The sequence below is a fragment of the Scyliorhinus canicula genome, chromosome 15 (genome assembly GCF_902713615.1).
Source record: "Scyliorhinus canicula chromosome 15, sScyCan1.1, whole genome shotgun sequence".
Classification (NCBI taxonomy): domain Eukaryota; kingdom Metazoa; phylum Chordata; class Chondrichthyes; order Carcharhiniformes; family Scyliorhinidae; genus Scyliorhinus; species Scyliorhinus canicula.
This window is the reverse complement of record NC_052160.1, coordinates 54785240-54801204: the sequence shown is the minus strand read 5'-3', so window position 1 is coordinate 54801204 and position 15965 is coordinate 54785240. Positions and strand designations below refer to the sequence as shown.

Below are 15965 nucleotides of genomic sequence, written 5' to 3'. Positions count from 1 at the left end.
ATACCTAGGTGGCTGCAAAGATAAAAGCTTGGTCACCTACTGGTAGAGATTAGTTAGCTGTCTGATAATTTAATACATAATTAGTTACCTAAAGGACAGTTTGGGATTCAGATATCAATACCCACTCATGGTTCAAAGTTAACTGAACCCTGGTGCAATGCTGCCCTGTAAATCCTTTGCGGAATCCTTGCGACACCATCATCTATACCATCTTATTTCCTTTCTATAGGACTCTTGGCTTCCACATGAGATTTCCCACCCACAACCTGTGTACTGAATCTCAAAAGCAGTGTTTGATTGCAACCAGACAAACAACAAAAAAAACAAATTTGCCTTCTTTTAGCAGCAACACATTTGGTTTGCTCACTAACATGTTTATTTATAGTATGCAGTTCAAACCATTTAACACTAAGAAATGCAACACTTTAACAAACCTATTTGATCTACTAATTTGGCAGATGCACACCTTAACAGAAGAGTAAAGTAGAAAAATTTCGGAACATTGGAAAGAATACTGAAATTATCCAAGGCAGAATCAACTCTTCCATTTTGGGGAGTGGGGGAGGGTCAACGTAATTTTCACCATGATGGCATATACAAACCATGCAATGATGTACTTCAATGCAACTCACATCATTGTGCCCTTTTGCTGCAAGTACACCAACATCGGTCAAAAGCTTTTTATAAAGACATTGGCCCCTTGAATGAACAACTAGTTTCAAAGTATTATGCTACGTTTTGTTCAGTACGAGTTATTTTTCAAAAAATGAAGCCTGTATATGAAAATATTTATGGGAAATTGATGGGGATAAACTGGCAATCAACAGATGCAGACAACTTCAATATACATTGCCCTTTACTTGGAATACCACTGCAGTGGTAGCTGCACAATACTGTTTCCACTGTCCCACAAACGTAGAATGTGCACTTTGCATATTGCTCTACATATTGAAGTCTATAAGCTGATAATTGTGTAACATGTAGAAAATGTTCAACATTTCAAATATTATTTAAGGCAGTAATTGAAATAACACTGGCTCTGGCTGAACAGGTCACCATTACTTTCTGGGAGTGGGCAGGGGGGGCACGTGGAAAGAGAAATAAAATTTACTTGGCAAATTAGGAAAATGACTCAAGAATTGTGAGGGAAAAATAGTTTCAAAAGAATGGTGTAAAGGTAATTGATCGATCAACTCTTACCTTGTTTTATATATTTAATAATAGTGGCAAAAATCAGTCTTCCACGAGCATTTTTACACAGAACTCCAACTGAAGTGATTTATCCAGAATGGAAAGTGTTCTTTTCAACATGGAATTATGCCATGGAGTGAGCTTTCACGGAGACAAAGAGGGGAGCGTGAGCAGGGGTACAGAAAGCGAGGGAGGAGCGAAAATGAAACTGAGAGGAACCAGTGCGAGAACGACTGCCACAAAAGTTGATGTTGTCCGTTAGCAGCACAGCTGCACAGGGCAACCAACAGCTCCCTTTGCAACAATCAGAATCAAGTGACAACTCCACAGAGCATACTTCTCATCACTTGATGTGTCTAAAATATAAAATGCCTTTAATGTGGTTATATTAACTGAAAGTATTTCAGTAGCATCAAACATCACAGACTGCATTTGGCAAATGTTTCAAAAAAACCTTTTAAGTAGTTTGCTGGGAAAATGTATACGAAGCAAGAAGCAAAATGCCCACTCAGCATATCCTGCTGCTTTCCAGTTCAAAAATGTGACATAATTCATTTTTCAAGTATTTATCTAGAAAGTTAGTTCTGCCACCATCAAATATAATAGCTCAGGGTATAGAGTGTCATGTAAACTCTGCATTAAAGAACAAAACCTCACCACCTGAACATAAATGTTAACCAAGTCATTGTAACATCATTTAGCAATTCCAGCACTATTTCTTCTTATTCTTTATTGGATTGTCTAAGAATGTCCAAGATACACAGATCTATAAAGTTTTCAAAAAAAATTATTTTTTTAAAATATAATTTGCATAACGTGCCCAACAATCTTTGTCTGAAGTGCACCATGTTTTATCAGACACAAGTCCTCACCCCATTGTACACACAAAGTTCATCACTGCATTGTATAAATACCATTTCCACAACGCAAGCCAAGGAAAATAAATGCATTTTTTAAAAAAAACTGCATCGTAATCCCAAGTATTAGTACAACCTGGACCCACAATTCGAGCCCCTCCAATCCTCTATTTGCCCCTTCAGAACTTCATGTTGTTTCCCATGAAATATTACCATGAGGAATGAAAACAAAAATACTCAAAACAAAAAAACATGCAGTAAATACTGACCAATGAGTCAGGATGGAAACGCCACCAAAATTATTAGGGGAAGCCTTGGTGACATCACAAATGTTCCCTTTTACCGCCAAATTAAGAAAAAGGTCTTCACATTGAGAAAAGGTGGCAGCATCAGAACTTGAACTTTTTCTTAAGAGAAAAAAAGCAATTTGAATGAACAAATTGGCGACAAAATTAAAGACCACTGATGAGCATTTGGGTGCTGCACCTTTCTCACTGGCCATTAAAACTTCAGCATTCCCGACTGCATTGTGGTTACCTACAGGTTGAAAAACAATGGAGTTATCGCCCATTAAATTCAGACACACTAACTCTACATTTTGTAAATGAATTCCATTCTATGCCTTTAATGTGACAATTTCAATTGGAAACTGACTTGCTACAGTTTTACTCTTGAAGTGATAACTAATCAGATTAAATGAATTCACCTCAACCTAACCTAGCACAGGAAATAAATGTGAAGATCACATTTAATAATACATGTGCAATAATATTTCTGCATTGCAGCAATATTAATTGTCAAGACCCAACAAAAGCCATCACTTAAATTTTGAAAATATACACGTTCAACTCTGAACATATACAGGATCCTGGTGGGAATTCTGTGCTGTAAATATGCTTACAACTCAAAGTCAGGTAATGCCTTGTTTGTGGAGAATATGAAAGTAATTGAGAGGATTGCCTGTTGATCACCTGAAATATCTCAGTAGTTCTGCATATATTGAATTGCTTATATAAATATCAGGTCTGTGGTATTTTACAGAGGATCAAGATCATGGGGATGGGCAAGAATTAGAACATGGATTGGAAACCTCAGTGCACAAGGGGAGATATTTCTATTTGAGACCTTGTTCCTGCAGTCTCCACTGACCACAACTTGTCATATTAACAGTACTCTATCAGATGGATATAACAGCTCCATTTGTCCCAATCATACTGCACAGATCTCGCAAATTTTCTTAACACAGTACATTAAGGCTGCCAATGCTATTGTGTTGTGGAGTCTTTTCCTGTGAATATCATCTTTTCTAATCAGAACTACAGGCGTGGATGAAGTGAGTGTGTTCAGGGGTAACCGGGAGAGTTTGCAGGTGTCGTACTCCACTTGGTACTTGCAGCAGGGGTCGAATTGCCATGAAATACCATAGAGAGCTGCGCAGGCCACACTGATGGCGCCGACAGGCAGGGTTATGTAACGAGCGTATTCTGGAACCATTGCTAATGGGGCTAGCAGACAGACCGATCCTGCGATGACTGAAGTTTTATGCAAGGAATTCCCGACTGTGATCCAGCGTGCCGTCTCGTCCCCAATTCGAGTTGGCTCGATAATAATATATTTGTACTGGGACTCCAAGGCTTGTTCCAGCTCATATTCAAATTGCTCCTGTGCGTTCTCCCCATTGTAGATTTCACGGACAATGTAGCAGTCTGTTGAATTCAGTGGCCCCCTACAGAGGATACAAAGAAAAGCATCAGAACCATGCACGTTGGTAAATAATGAAGACAAGGTTTCTAACCATCTTGGCAATTCAATCATCTCCAACTCCACAAGGCAAAAAGGCTCCAGGAGATTACCTTTATCCATGATGCATCATGATCAAACTTAATGGAGTTCCATAACAACCAGTATCTTAACACCCGGTATCTTTCTGTCTCGGAACCTAAAGCACAACCACACTTGGCGCAATCACCAGGAAATATGATCCACCCAGATGGCAACTCAGAGCAGAAACATCTAGTTAACAGTGGGCAGAAGGTTTGTGCCAAAATTCCTAAAAGCGGCCCTGGACCAATACTGGGGAGGACGATGACAAAGTTTTCAGAAAATGTGTCAGGAACAGCAACATGTCTCGGTGTTATCCTTTTAAACAGTGACATTTAATCAATAGAACATAGAACAGTACAGCACAGAACAGGCCCTTCGCCCCTCGATGTTGTGCCGAGCATTGTCCGAAACCAAGATCAAGCTATCCCACTCCCTGTCATTCTAGTGTGCTCCATGTGTCTATCCAATAACCACTTGAAAGTTCCTAAAGTGTCCGACTCCACTATCACAGCAGGCAGTCCATTCCACACCCTAACCACTCTCCGAGTAAAGAATCTACTGATGTGTTGGGTAAGCTGGGTCTATGTGGATTGCGTTTAATGCAGTGTAGAGAGAGACAGACTTCCAACACTTGATGAGATGCAACACGATTTTATTTATCATCTAACTATATTACATGCTTAACTGTGGGTTGACACTATGCTGACTTGACTGGAGACCTGAGGCTAGCCTGACCAGACTAACTGACTACCACATGGTGTTTGTACTAGCTGCTGCTCACGAGCTCTGACTGTCTCAGAGGCTAGATCCCGAGAGAGCGGGAAAACTGGTGCCCTCTGGCTTTATAGTGGTCGCGTCCTGTCTGGTGGTTGGCTGCTGTGTTCTGTGTGATCACTGGTCATCCTGTGTGTCAATCACTGCCTGGCTGCACACCATCATATACCTGGATGTATATTATGACACCTACCTCGGACATCCTTCCTATATCTCCCACCCTGAATCTTATAGTTATGCCCCCTTGTAACAGCTACATCCACCCGAGGAAATAGTCTCTGAACGTCCACTCTATCTATCCCCATCATCTTATAAACCTCTATTAAGTCGCCTCTCATCTTCCTCCGCTCCAAAGAGAAAAGCCCTCGCTCCCTCAACCTTTCCTCATAAGACCTATCCTGCAAACCAGGCAGCATCCTGGTAAATTTCCTTTGCATCCTTTCCAATGCTTCCACATCCTTCCTATAATGAAGTGACCAGAACTGCACACAATACTCCAAATGTGGTCTCACCAGGGTCATGTATAGTTGCAGCATCACCCCGCGGCTCTTAAACTCAATCCCCCTGTTAATAAACGCTAACACACTATAAGCCTTCTTCATGGCTCTATCCACCCGAGTGGCTACCTTCAGAGATCTGTGGACATGAACCCCAAGACCTCTCTGTTCCTCCACATTCCTCAGAACCCTGCCGTTGACCCTGTAATCCACATTCAAATTTTTTCTGCCAAAATGAATCCCCTTGCACTGATCAGGGTTAAATACCATCTGCAATTTTTCAGCCCAGCTCTGTATCCTATCAATGTCTCTTTGCAGGCTACAACAGCCCTCCACCTCATCCAATACTCCACCAATCTTGGTGTCATCAGCAAATTTATTGACCCACCCTTCAGCCCCCTCCTCCAAGTCATTGATAAAAATCACAAATAGCAGAAGTCGATCATTACCTTGTTACTTTGTGCTAAGTTGCTACTAAATCTAAATTTCTACATACGCAACCAAAAATGTTTCTGGCCCATGGCTTTGCCTATCCGCCTGAAACTTTCAGGGAATAGATATGTGAACCAATAGGTTTCTGTTGTCTGCATGTTTCAATGTCTATTAAGGGTATGCTTCTTTACACAATGCCATATTCCCGTACCAGCCTCCCTGAACAGGCGCCGGAATGTGGCGACTAGGGGCTTTTCACAATAACTTCATTGAAGCCTACTTGTGACAATAAGCGATTTTCATTTCATTTTCATACTACATATTTGTCTATTTTGCTAACCATAACCATATTTTCCAAAAGACTTTTACAGTCCATTTTGCTGTTTGCTGGTGTCACAAAAAAAGAGTTGGCAAATATAATGTCCTCGATATCCAAGCCCAAATAGGTCAAGTATTTTGTAGGACACAATGGAATTGCCTATCATTCTCAAATCAACATTTTACCAATTCTACTTAATCATATTAGTTGAAAGGAACCTCACATCTCTGCTCAGCCAAGACTTCACTGAAAGAGCTGCTGACAATGGAGCACTCCTTTGCAGAGCACTAAATCAAATGTTCATCTTCTGGTATGAGGCCCAAACTGATGACCTTTCAATCCAGAGATTGAAAGATGATACATACTGCAACTCAGTCCAATGGCTCAAAAAACTCCCCAAATACCCAGCACAAATTTACTTCATTAACAATTTAAGAGTTTGTAATATATTTTAATATTGTTCAATTTCGTCTCCATTTTGTCAACCAGCTGATAGATCAAACCAGAGGCCTGCTGAAACCTTTGCTATAGCATTCAAGGGCTGCAGCAAAGATAGATTAAGTGGCAGTAATTGATGGACAAGTTGAATAAACGGGGTTATGTTAATCTGTATGATATCAGATGGGGCTGGTTTAGCTCACTCGGCTAAATCGCTGGCTTTTAAAGCAGACCAAGCAGGCCAGCAGCACGGTTCGATTCCCGTACCAGCCTCCACGGACAGGTGCCGGAATGTGGCGACTAGGGACTTTTCACAGTAACTTCATTGAATCCTACTCATGACAATAAGCGGTTTTCATTTTCATATCATGACAAAAACTCAATCCAATTTTGTTATTGTTAGGCAATCATGGTGAAAAGGAATTCTATGGCCAGTGCAAAGGACTATTAAATTATATAACTATTAAATCGGGCAGCACGGTAGCATTGTGGATAGCACAATGGCTTCACAGCTCCAGGGTCCCAGGTTCGATTCCGGCTTGGGTCACTGTCTGTGCGGAGTCTGCACATCCTCCCTGTGTGTGCGTGGGTTTCCTCCGGGGGCTCCGGTTTCCTCCCACAGTCCAAAGATGTGCAGGTTAGGTGGATTGGCCATGATAAATTGCCCTTAGTGTCCAAAATTGCCCTTAGTGTTGGGTGGGGTTACTGGGATAGGGGGAGGTGTTGACCTTGGGTAATGTGCTCTTTCCAAGAGCCGGTGCAGACTCAATGGGCCGAATGGCCTCCTTCTGCACTGTAAATTCTATGAAAAATTGTACTCCATAGCAAACCTATGACGGTATTGTCTAACTCTGAAGTGAGTGCATTTATCAAGCTTCATCTAACCCAGAAAGCTGCGGTATGGATCCATTTGAATAAATTTATGCAATCCCTACCATGCAGGATGAGGCCATTTGGCCCATCTGGTCTCCATCAATCCTTCGAAAGGATTGGGTGGGGTGGGGTGTTGGGTGGGGTTACTGGGTAATGGGGACAGGGTGGAGGTGTTAACCTTGGATAGGGGGTAGGGTGCTCTTTCCAAGAGCCGGTGCAGACTCGATGGGCCGAATGGCCTCCTTCTGTACTGTAAATTCTATGTAATCTATGAAAGAGTACTCTTCCAGGTCCACTCCCCCTCCCTATTCCCGTAACCTAACCTGCACATCCCCGGACATTAAGGAGCAATTCAGAATTGTCAATCCACCTAACCTGAACATCTTTGCACTCCGAGACGAAAATGGAGCACGCAGAGGAAACCCATGCAGACACGGGGAGAATATGCAAACAATACACAGTCACCCAAGGCTGGAATCAAACCCCGGTCCCGGGGCTAAGGCAGCCATTGTGCCATCCATCCTAACAGTTTTGGAGAAAACAGTAAAGCAGCAGACTCCACACTGATTCACCTGAAAAATGATACAGGAACAGACATGGAGTGTGTTCATTCTAAATTCCCAACATCTCAGGACAGACTGAATACTAGAGGCCTTTAGGATCCAAGCCAGAAACTAACAACTGGTTTTGGAGTTGCCTTCTGAGGCATTAAGACTGTTTGATGTAATTGTAATTTCAAAAATATCAGCGTTCTTGCTAAAATCAGTGATTTTTCAGACAGTGGGCGGGATTCTCTCCTACCTGGCGGGGCGAGGGGTCCCAGCGGCATGGAGTGGCGTGAACCACTCCGGCGTGGGGCAGCCCCTCCGCACCTTTAGGGGCCAAGCCCTCACCTTTAGGGGCTAGGCCCACGCCGGAGTGGTTTGTGTCCCGCCGGCCGGCGTGCAAGGCCTTTGGAGCCACGGCAGCCGGGGCCGAAGGGACTCCGCCGGCCAGCGGATGTCCGCGAATGCGCGGGAGCGTCACCTCCGCGTTGGCCATCACGGGGGCTGACACCGCCGATGCGGAAGGGAAAGAGTGCCCCCACGGCACAGGCCTGCAGGCGTATTGGTGGGCCCCGTTCGCGGGCCAGGCCACCGTGGGGGCACACACCTCGTCTCGTTCTCCCCCCCCCCCCAGGACCCCGGAGCCCGCCCCCTGGTCCCGCCGGTAAGGGAGGACCTTAAGCCGGCGGGCCCGGCATTACAGCAGCAGGTCTTCAGCCCATCGCGGGCCGGAGAATCAGCGGGGGGGGGGCGACAGGCGCGATTCCCACCCCTGCAGAATCTCCGGCGCCGGAGAATTCGGTGGCCGGCGGGATTCACGCCGCCCCCTGGCGATTCTCCGACCCGGTTGGGGGGGGGGGGGGAGGGGGTCGGAGAATCCTGCCCAGTATCTTTCGATGGTCAGAGCACAAGCAAACTGCTTCACGGTTCTGCACAGTGACAAGGAAGGACCGGGCTGGATTTTACTCTAATGGGGAACGTGCAGGGCAACTTATAGGAACCCGATAATGATCGGGAACAAGCCAAACACAACTTCCTTTGAATAGGCTTTTAATGAAATGAAATGAAATGGAAATCGCTTATTGTCACGAGTAAGCTTCAATAAAGTTACTGTGAAAAGCCCCTAGTCGCCACATTCTGGCGCCTGTCCGTACAGGAATCGAACCGTGCTGCTGGCCTGCTTTAAAAGCCAGCGATTTAGCCGAGAGAGCTAAACCAGCCCCTAGTGACTATCAGCTTTTACAAAGATGCTTTAAGTTACATGTGGCCAAATCTTAGATTTGTATAAGAATGCAAGAAAGTGTGCTCACTCAAGGGGAGAGGTTCCAACTGTTGATCCATATTAGTGCCTGGGTTACTGGGGAATGCCAAGTTCAACATAGGAACTTGCTGCAGATAGCGAAAGGACTGTGGGCAACACAGTGGTTAGCACTGTTGTCTCACAGTGCCAGGGACCTGAGTTCAACTCCGGCCTTGGGTGATTGTGTGGAGTTTGCACTTCTCCCCGTATCTGCGTGGGATTCCTCCGGGTGGTGCGGTTTCCTCCCACAATCCAAAGATGTGCAGGTTAGTTGATTGGCCATGCTAAATTGCTCAAGTGTCCAAAAGGTTGGATGGGATCACGGGGATAGGCGGGAGAAAGGACCTAGGTAGGGTGTTCTTTCAGAGGGTCGGTGCAGACTCGATGGGTCGAACGGCCTCCTTCTGCACTGTAGGAATTCTATGACTTTGGTCTCATTGGAGGAAGATGTGAAATGAAGTCCCAACGCAAGCTAAGTTTGTAAACCACTCTTGCCTTGCCCTATTATGTATTTTCTTTTCTTCCCTTTTCTTCCCATGTACTTAATGATCTGTTGAGTTGTTCGCAGAAAAATACTTTTCACTGTACCTCGGCACACGTGACAATAAACAAATCCAATCCAATCACTCACCTGATGCAAGAGCTGCGCTCCGAAAGCTAGTGATTCCAAATAAACCTGTTGAACTTTAACCTGGCATTGGAAGACTTCTTACTAAGTTTGTAAAAGACATGTATATATTTCACACAGTAAAACGTACGAGACAAATTTGTGAGAGAACTCAGATCTCCTACCTATACTGACCAGTTGCTGAATACATTGGAGGGGTAGACAACTCTTTACCAAAGCAGCTTACACAGCATTTGGATAAAATCAATTGATGAGGAGTCAGCATGATACACAGCAATGCATTTGGCAAGCTAGACAATCAGGAAGGCTGGCACATCACAACCTGCCTATATAACCACATAAAAGGCAATGTTTGTTACATGACTGACAATTCAAATTTCTGGAGCTCTAGTCCGATAGGACAACCCCAACTTGCTTACTGAGTTCACTCCCTACAATGCTTTGATGCCTCTGAGCAATGCAAGATTTTAGAGGGCACTCTATCAGGTAAAGTGTCCCAAGGTGCTAGCAAACAAAATCTGACATAGAATGACATAGGGAGATATTAGGACAGATTACCAAAGGTTTGGTCAAAGGAGTACGTTGAGAAACACATTGAAAATATATGGCACAGAAAGCAGCCATTGCGTCTGTACCAGAAAGATCCCATTTTCCAGAGCATCTTAAGAAAAGAGACAGAGAGACCATGAGGCTTACGATAGCCAAAGATCTGACTACACTAATCCCATTTCATAGTGCTTGGCAAGTGAATATCTAAGTACGTGCAAGATTTGGAGGAGCACAGATTACTTAAGAGGATTGAGCTGGAGGTGGCTACATTAATAGAGAGGGGTGAAGCCATGAAAAAGATTTGAAAACAAGGAAGAGAATTTTAAAATTAAGGTGCTGTTTAACTGAGAGACAATTAGCATTGTGCTGATGGGTGAATGGCAGTTTGTAAGAGTTAGGATACCGTAGCAGAGCTTTAGATGGTTTTAAAATGATGGAAGGTGGAAGATGGGATGCCAGCTGGGAGCATGTTAGAATAGCTAATAGGTAACAAAAGCATTGTTGAGGGTTTCAGCAGATGTGTTGATGCAGAGGCAGAATCGGGTACTGTTACAGAGGCAGAAATGGGCAGTTTTAGTGATGGCATGCAACTGTTTCTGAAGTTCTACACCTTTAACTGGTGAAACACCATTCAATGGTATAGTCAGGAATGAAGCTGGTAATGCAATTGCATTTTAAGTTGCACTGCTCACCATCGAACTAACAGACAACTACTACTACTTAGCATTGATCTCACAGAGATCCAAACCTAGTCAATCCTCTTTGGTAATGTAATATTCACTTCTGGAACAGCTGAATCTGCAGTACTCTAGTCTAGTGCACTGTTGATGATCAAACCAATCTGGCTATGTGTGGAACCTGGAAGATTAAGAATTGTTATTTGGAACTGGGATTCTTCCCACTCTGCTCCAGATAATGCTGCATACCAATTTCCAAATAGGAAGAATGATAGTGGCAGCACAGAAGCAAGAAACCTACTAGTGCGCACTGTGCTGTCAAGCGAAGTAGTTTGAGTTAGCTATTAAGCATTTTTAGTTAAACGCCAATAGAACCTTCGATGACTTCCCCCATAAAGCTTCGATTTTGGCAACCTTCACTTAAAATGCTCTAGATGTAGATAAGTGAGGCGTATCGCTAAAGGAAGAGAGCACATATTCCATAATAGACAAACTCTAGTAGTGTGGATTTTTTATCTGGTTTTGCGACACAATGATGGTGATGGGTTTTTGTACATCAGATAACCGGCTGATCAAAAATGGGCAACACAGCACTTCTCTGATAAGTTGCAGATAAAATATTCATTCCCATTTTAAAATGCACTTGCGATACACCCCACTACAACAGAATCAATAGAATCCATCACCTGCCATATGGCAAACTCCAGACCTCGATCATCTGGAATATTATAACTGCCACATCACAGACATTGCCAAGCTCTTCAAAGATGTTCAAGTCTTTAGGCATTTCCAAAATCATTTCCTTAAATTTTCCCTCCCTCACACTCCGCATCTGCTCCTATAAATTTCCATGAAATTAATCTGATCATATCTTTCTTTTTTTCCTTCAGCTTTTCATCCAATGTTTGCCACCTATTCACTTTTATGATCTCAAAAATACAATTTTATATCCCTCACAAAACATATGGCATCACCTGATCACTAATAATAACTTATTGTTCCAAGTAGGCTTCAATGAAGTTACTTTGAAAAGCCCCTAGTCGCCACTTGCAAAGTTGACTTCTGCTGTTCACCAAGCTTTCTCATACAGAAAATAGCTCCTGAGCTGACATCTCACTTACATAAAAACTAAAATCAACCATTTAGTCATAAAATCAGCTCTACAAAAGGAAAAAAATAAAGATCTGTGCAGAATCAAAGTAGGATAAATTTAAGACACGCCACCACTGGCCAAGCAGGATAATCAAGAACAGGAAATTGTGCGTAGCATGAGTACATTCAGAGAGATGAAAAATTAAATATCTGTCATAGCGTGTCTCATTACATTTTGTACAGATGTCTTCAAATTTAGGGTAAAAAAGCATAATCAGAATTATATCATGCCTGCTGAAAACAGAAAACTATTTCTGGATGATCGCTCAGATGACAATTTACTTAACTTTGAATGGAATATTGTGCACAATAATAAGCAAGCACACAAAGTTTTCAAGTTAGTTAATGCTGCACCCTGAACATATTTAAGCAATGCAGATGAAAAGGGCAGAAGTATTTTTTTTGATGACAACTGGTACACTGATGCCTTTCAATCTGCAATAAATAAAAGTTAGTAGGTGTTTAGATATACAGGATAAGTGAATTCTGAAAGACAAGGTCTGTTGAAGGAAGGGGTTTTACAAAGAAAATGAATATATAGTTTCCGGTCCGTTCAAACTGCTTAGGTGAAATATGTAACTTGCATTGCAACATGGTGAATACAGGAAGAAATAATTGTTGTTTGTAAGAAAGGTACGTCAATAATCACTAATGATTTCTAAGATAAACTCGAGTGCTTTTGGGATAATTTCTTCGAACAGCACATTATAGAGCCAACTTGAGAGCAGGCCTTTCTAGATCTGGTAATACGCAATGAGATACAAATTCATAGTAAAACAACCCCTAGATATCAGTGATCATAACATGATTAAAATTCACATTCAGTTTGAAGGAGAGGAGAGGGGGTCTAAGACAAGTGTTTTAAACTTAAAGAAAGGCAATTACAGGAGTATGATGATAGAGCTGAGAAATAGACCGGGAAATAGGTCAAGGAATAGGTCAGTAAAGACGCAGTGGCAAATATTTAAGGACATATTTTATAACCCCCATCACCGTGTGTAAAATATCTGCCTCGCACAACTCCTCTAAATGCCCCATGGAACCTAAACCTATGCCCCCTAGTGACTAATCCCTCCACTCTGGGAAAGAGTGCTTGCCGATGCCCCTCATAATCATGTAAACCTCTATCAGGTCACCCCTCAACCTCCGTCGTTCTAATGAAAACAGTCAGAGTCTAATCAGCCTCTCCGTATGGTTAACACCCTCCAGACCAGGTAACATCCTGGTAAACCTCCTCTGCACCCTCTCCACATCCTTCTAGTATTGTGGTGACCAGAATTGTGCACAATATTCCAAGTGGGGCCGTACCAAAGTTCTACACAAATGTAGCATGACTGTCAATTTTTATACTCGATGCCCTATCCAATGAAGGCAAACATTCCATATGCTTTCTTGTCCACTTGTGTTGCCACTTTCAAAGATCTGTGGACATGCAAGCCCAGGTCTCTCAGACTTTCTATAGTCCTAAGAATTTTTCCATTTACTGTATATTTCCCCTCTTATATTAGACCTACCAAAATGCATTACCTCACATTTGTCTGGATTAAACTCCATTCGCCATGTTTCTGCCCATGTCTCTAACTTATGTCCAGCTGTATCCTCTGACAATCCTCAACACTATCTGCCACTCCACCAACCTTAGTGTCATCCACGAACTTGCTAATCAGACCAGCTACATTTTCCTCCAAATCGTTGATGTATACTACAAACAGAAGCCCCAGCATTGATCCCTATGGAACACCACTAGTCACAACCTTCCATTTAGAAAAACACCCTTCTACTGCTACCCTCTGCCTTCTGTGACCAAGCCAGTTCTCTGTATGAAAACAGTAAGAGTTTCTACAAGAATTAAAAAAGAAAAGTGAGTAAAGCAAGTGTTGATCCTTGCGAGAGAATTGGGAATTCATGCGAAATAAGGAAATGGTGCAAGTTTATTTTCTTTTTTAAATTTAGAGTATCCAATTATTATTTTTCCAATTTAGAGGAAATTTAGCGTGGCCAATTCACCTAATCTGGTCTGGAGCACACCTTTGGGTTGTGTGGGTGAAACCCACGCAGACACGGGGAGAATGTGCAAACTCCACACAGACAGTGACCCAGGGCCAGGATTCGAACCTGGGACCTCAGCGCCGTAGGCAGCAATGCTAACCACTGTGCCACGTGCCGCCCTGGAAATGGTGCAAGTTTTGAAGAGCTAGAATGTCTGTCTTCATTGCAGAAGGCACAAATTACACCTCATAAACAATTGTAAATCAAGAGGTGAAAGGAAAGGACAATCTCAAAGCAATTACAATCACCAGAGAAAAGGGTACAGAGCAAACTATTAGAACTAAACATTAACAAGAAACCAGGACCCGACAGCCTACATCCTAGAGTCTGAGAAGAAATGGTTGTTGAAACAGCAGATGCATTGATTTTAATTTTTCCAAATTCTCTAGATTCTGGAAAGGTCCCATCAGATTGGAATATAGTAAATGTACTCCTCTATGCAAGAAAAAGACGAAGCAAAAAGCTACCGGCTAGTTAGCAAAGCATCCGTCATAGGGAAAACGCTTGAAGTTACTTTTTAAGGAAGCTTTAGCAGGGTACTTAGAAAACCATAATGCAATCAGGCAGGGTCAACATGGTTTTGAGAAAGGTAAATCATGTTTGACTGATTTGTTAGGAGTTCTTTAAGGAAGCAACAAACAACGCAGATCATGGTAAACCTGTAAATGTGGTGTACTTACATTTCCAAAAGGCATTTGATATGGTGCCACGTTATGGGCGGAACAGTAGTACAGTGGTTAGCACTTCTACCTCATAGCACCAGGGACCCAGGTTCAATTCTGACCTTAACTGTCTGTGTGAAGTTTCCATTCCCCCGTGTCTGCATGGATTTCCTCCCGCAGTCCAGTTGTGCAGGTTAGATGGATTGATAAATACATGGGGTTACAGTGTTGGACTGGGAGTACACCACTCCAAACCTGACTCCACTCTTGACTAGCGCTGACATTGCATTATTAAAAGCTGCCCGCACCTTCGCCAACTCCACTCCAACATCTTGGTATATCCTAATGATGCTTCTTTCCTACCTTGAGCCCTGATTCACTTTGGCCCATTGTAGAAACCACAACTTTCTCTGGAAGCTGTGGAATCCAATAATCACCACCCAAGGTGGCTCATTCGCCTGAAGCTTTCACTGGAATACTCAGTGGGCTTGATCCAACTCTGGAGGGGACATTCGTGCCCCCCCCCCCGCAAAAGCTTGGCAATCCCATGATTCTGAGGTTCCGTCTCCTCAACCCGTCATCCACCTTTGCCCTCAAGAGTTTTGTTCTTCACCTCCACTAGCAAAATCTCAGCTTCCAACGAGGTAATTCTATCCCTCTGCCACGACAAGGCTGCCTCCACACCCTTCAGCACCTCTCCATGCTCTTCATAGTCTCCGCGGTCTTTTCCAGCTTCTCCGAATCGGCCTCCTCAAGGGTTTCCAACATCATCCTGCTCCTCAAAATGCTTGGCAAACTATTTATTAAACTCCTGCGCCATCACCCGTCGGCGTTTCCACCATGATATAAGCTGCCACACCCAAGGCCGGGTCCACTGACTTCCCTCCTGCTGAGGTTTGTGGGCTTTGCCAAAGGATTATCCCCTGCAATCTTCTTGCCACCAACCTTCTTCATAGACTGACATTTTCACTGATAAATTCCTTATCCTATACCAGGGCTGGTTTTAGTAACCAAAATCCCCGGGAACCAGGTTAAATAGTCCAAAATCCTTAGCGGGAGCTACCTTATGTGCGGCTGTCTCCCTCTAGTCGCCGTTGGAAGTCCTCAGATTGGATATGTTATTGGAGCTTAGAAGAAGAGCTTACCTTATTTACATGACCCTGAGGGGGAAGAGCAGGGTGGAAGCTGAAATGATGTT

General features: G+C 43.2%; 1 protein-coding gene across 6 annotated transcripts in view; it reads right to left on the bottom strand.

Moving 5' to 3' along the window:
• Window positions 1-334: 334 nt before the first annotated feature.
• The window catches only part of LOC119978518 (transmembrane protein 11, mitochondrial-like), a 40791-nt gene continuing 25160 nt past the window's right edge, over window positions 335-15965 (bottom strand). For all 6 annotated transcript variants that reach the window (XM_038820210.1, XM_038820213.1, XM_038820216.1 and 3 more), the window contains exon 2: window positions 335-3774. In XM_038820210.1, coding sequence (XP_038676138.1) covers window positions 3258-3774 — 517 coding nt within the window. In that variant the 3' untranslated portion in view covers window positions 335-3257. The remainder of the gene's footprint in view (window positions 3775-15965) is intronic.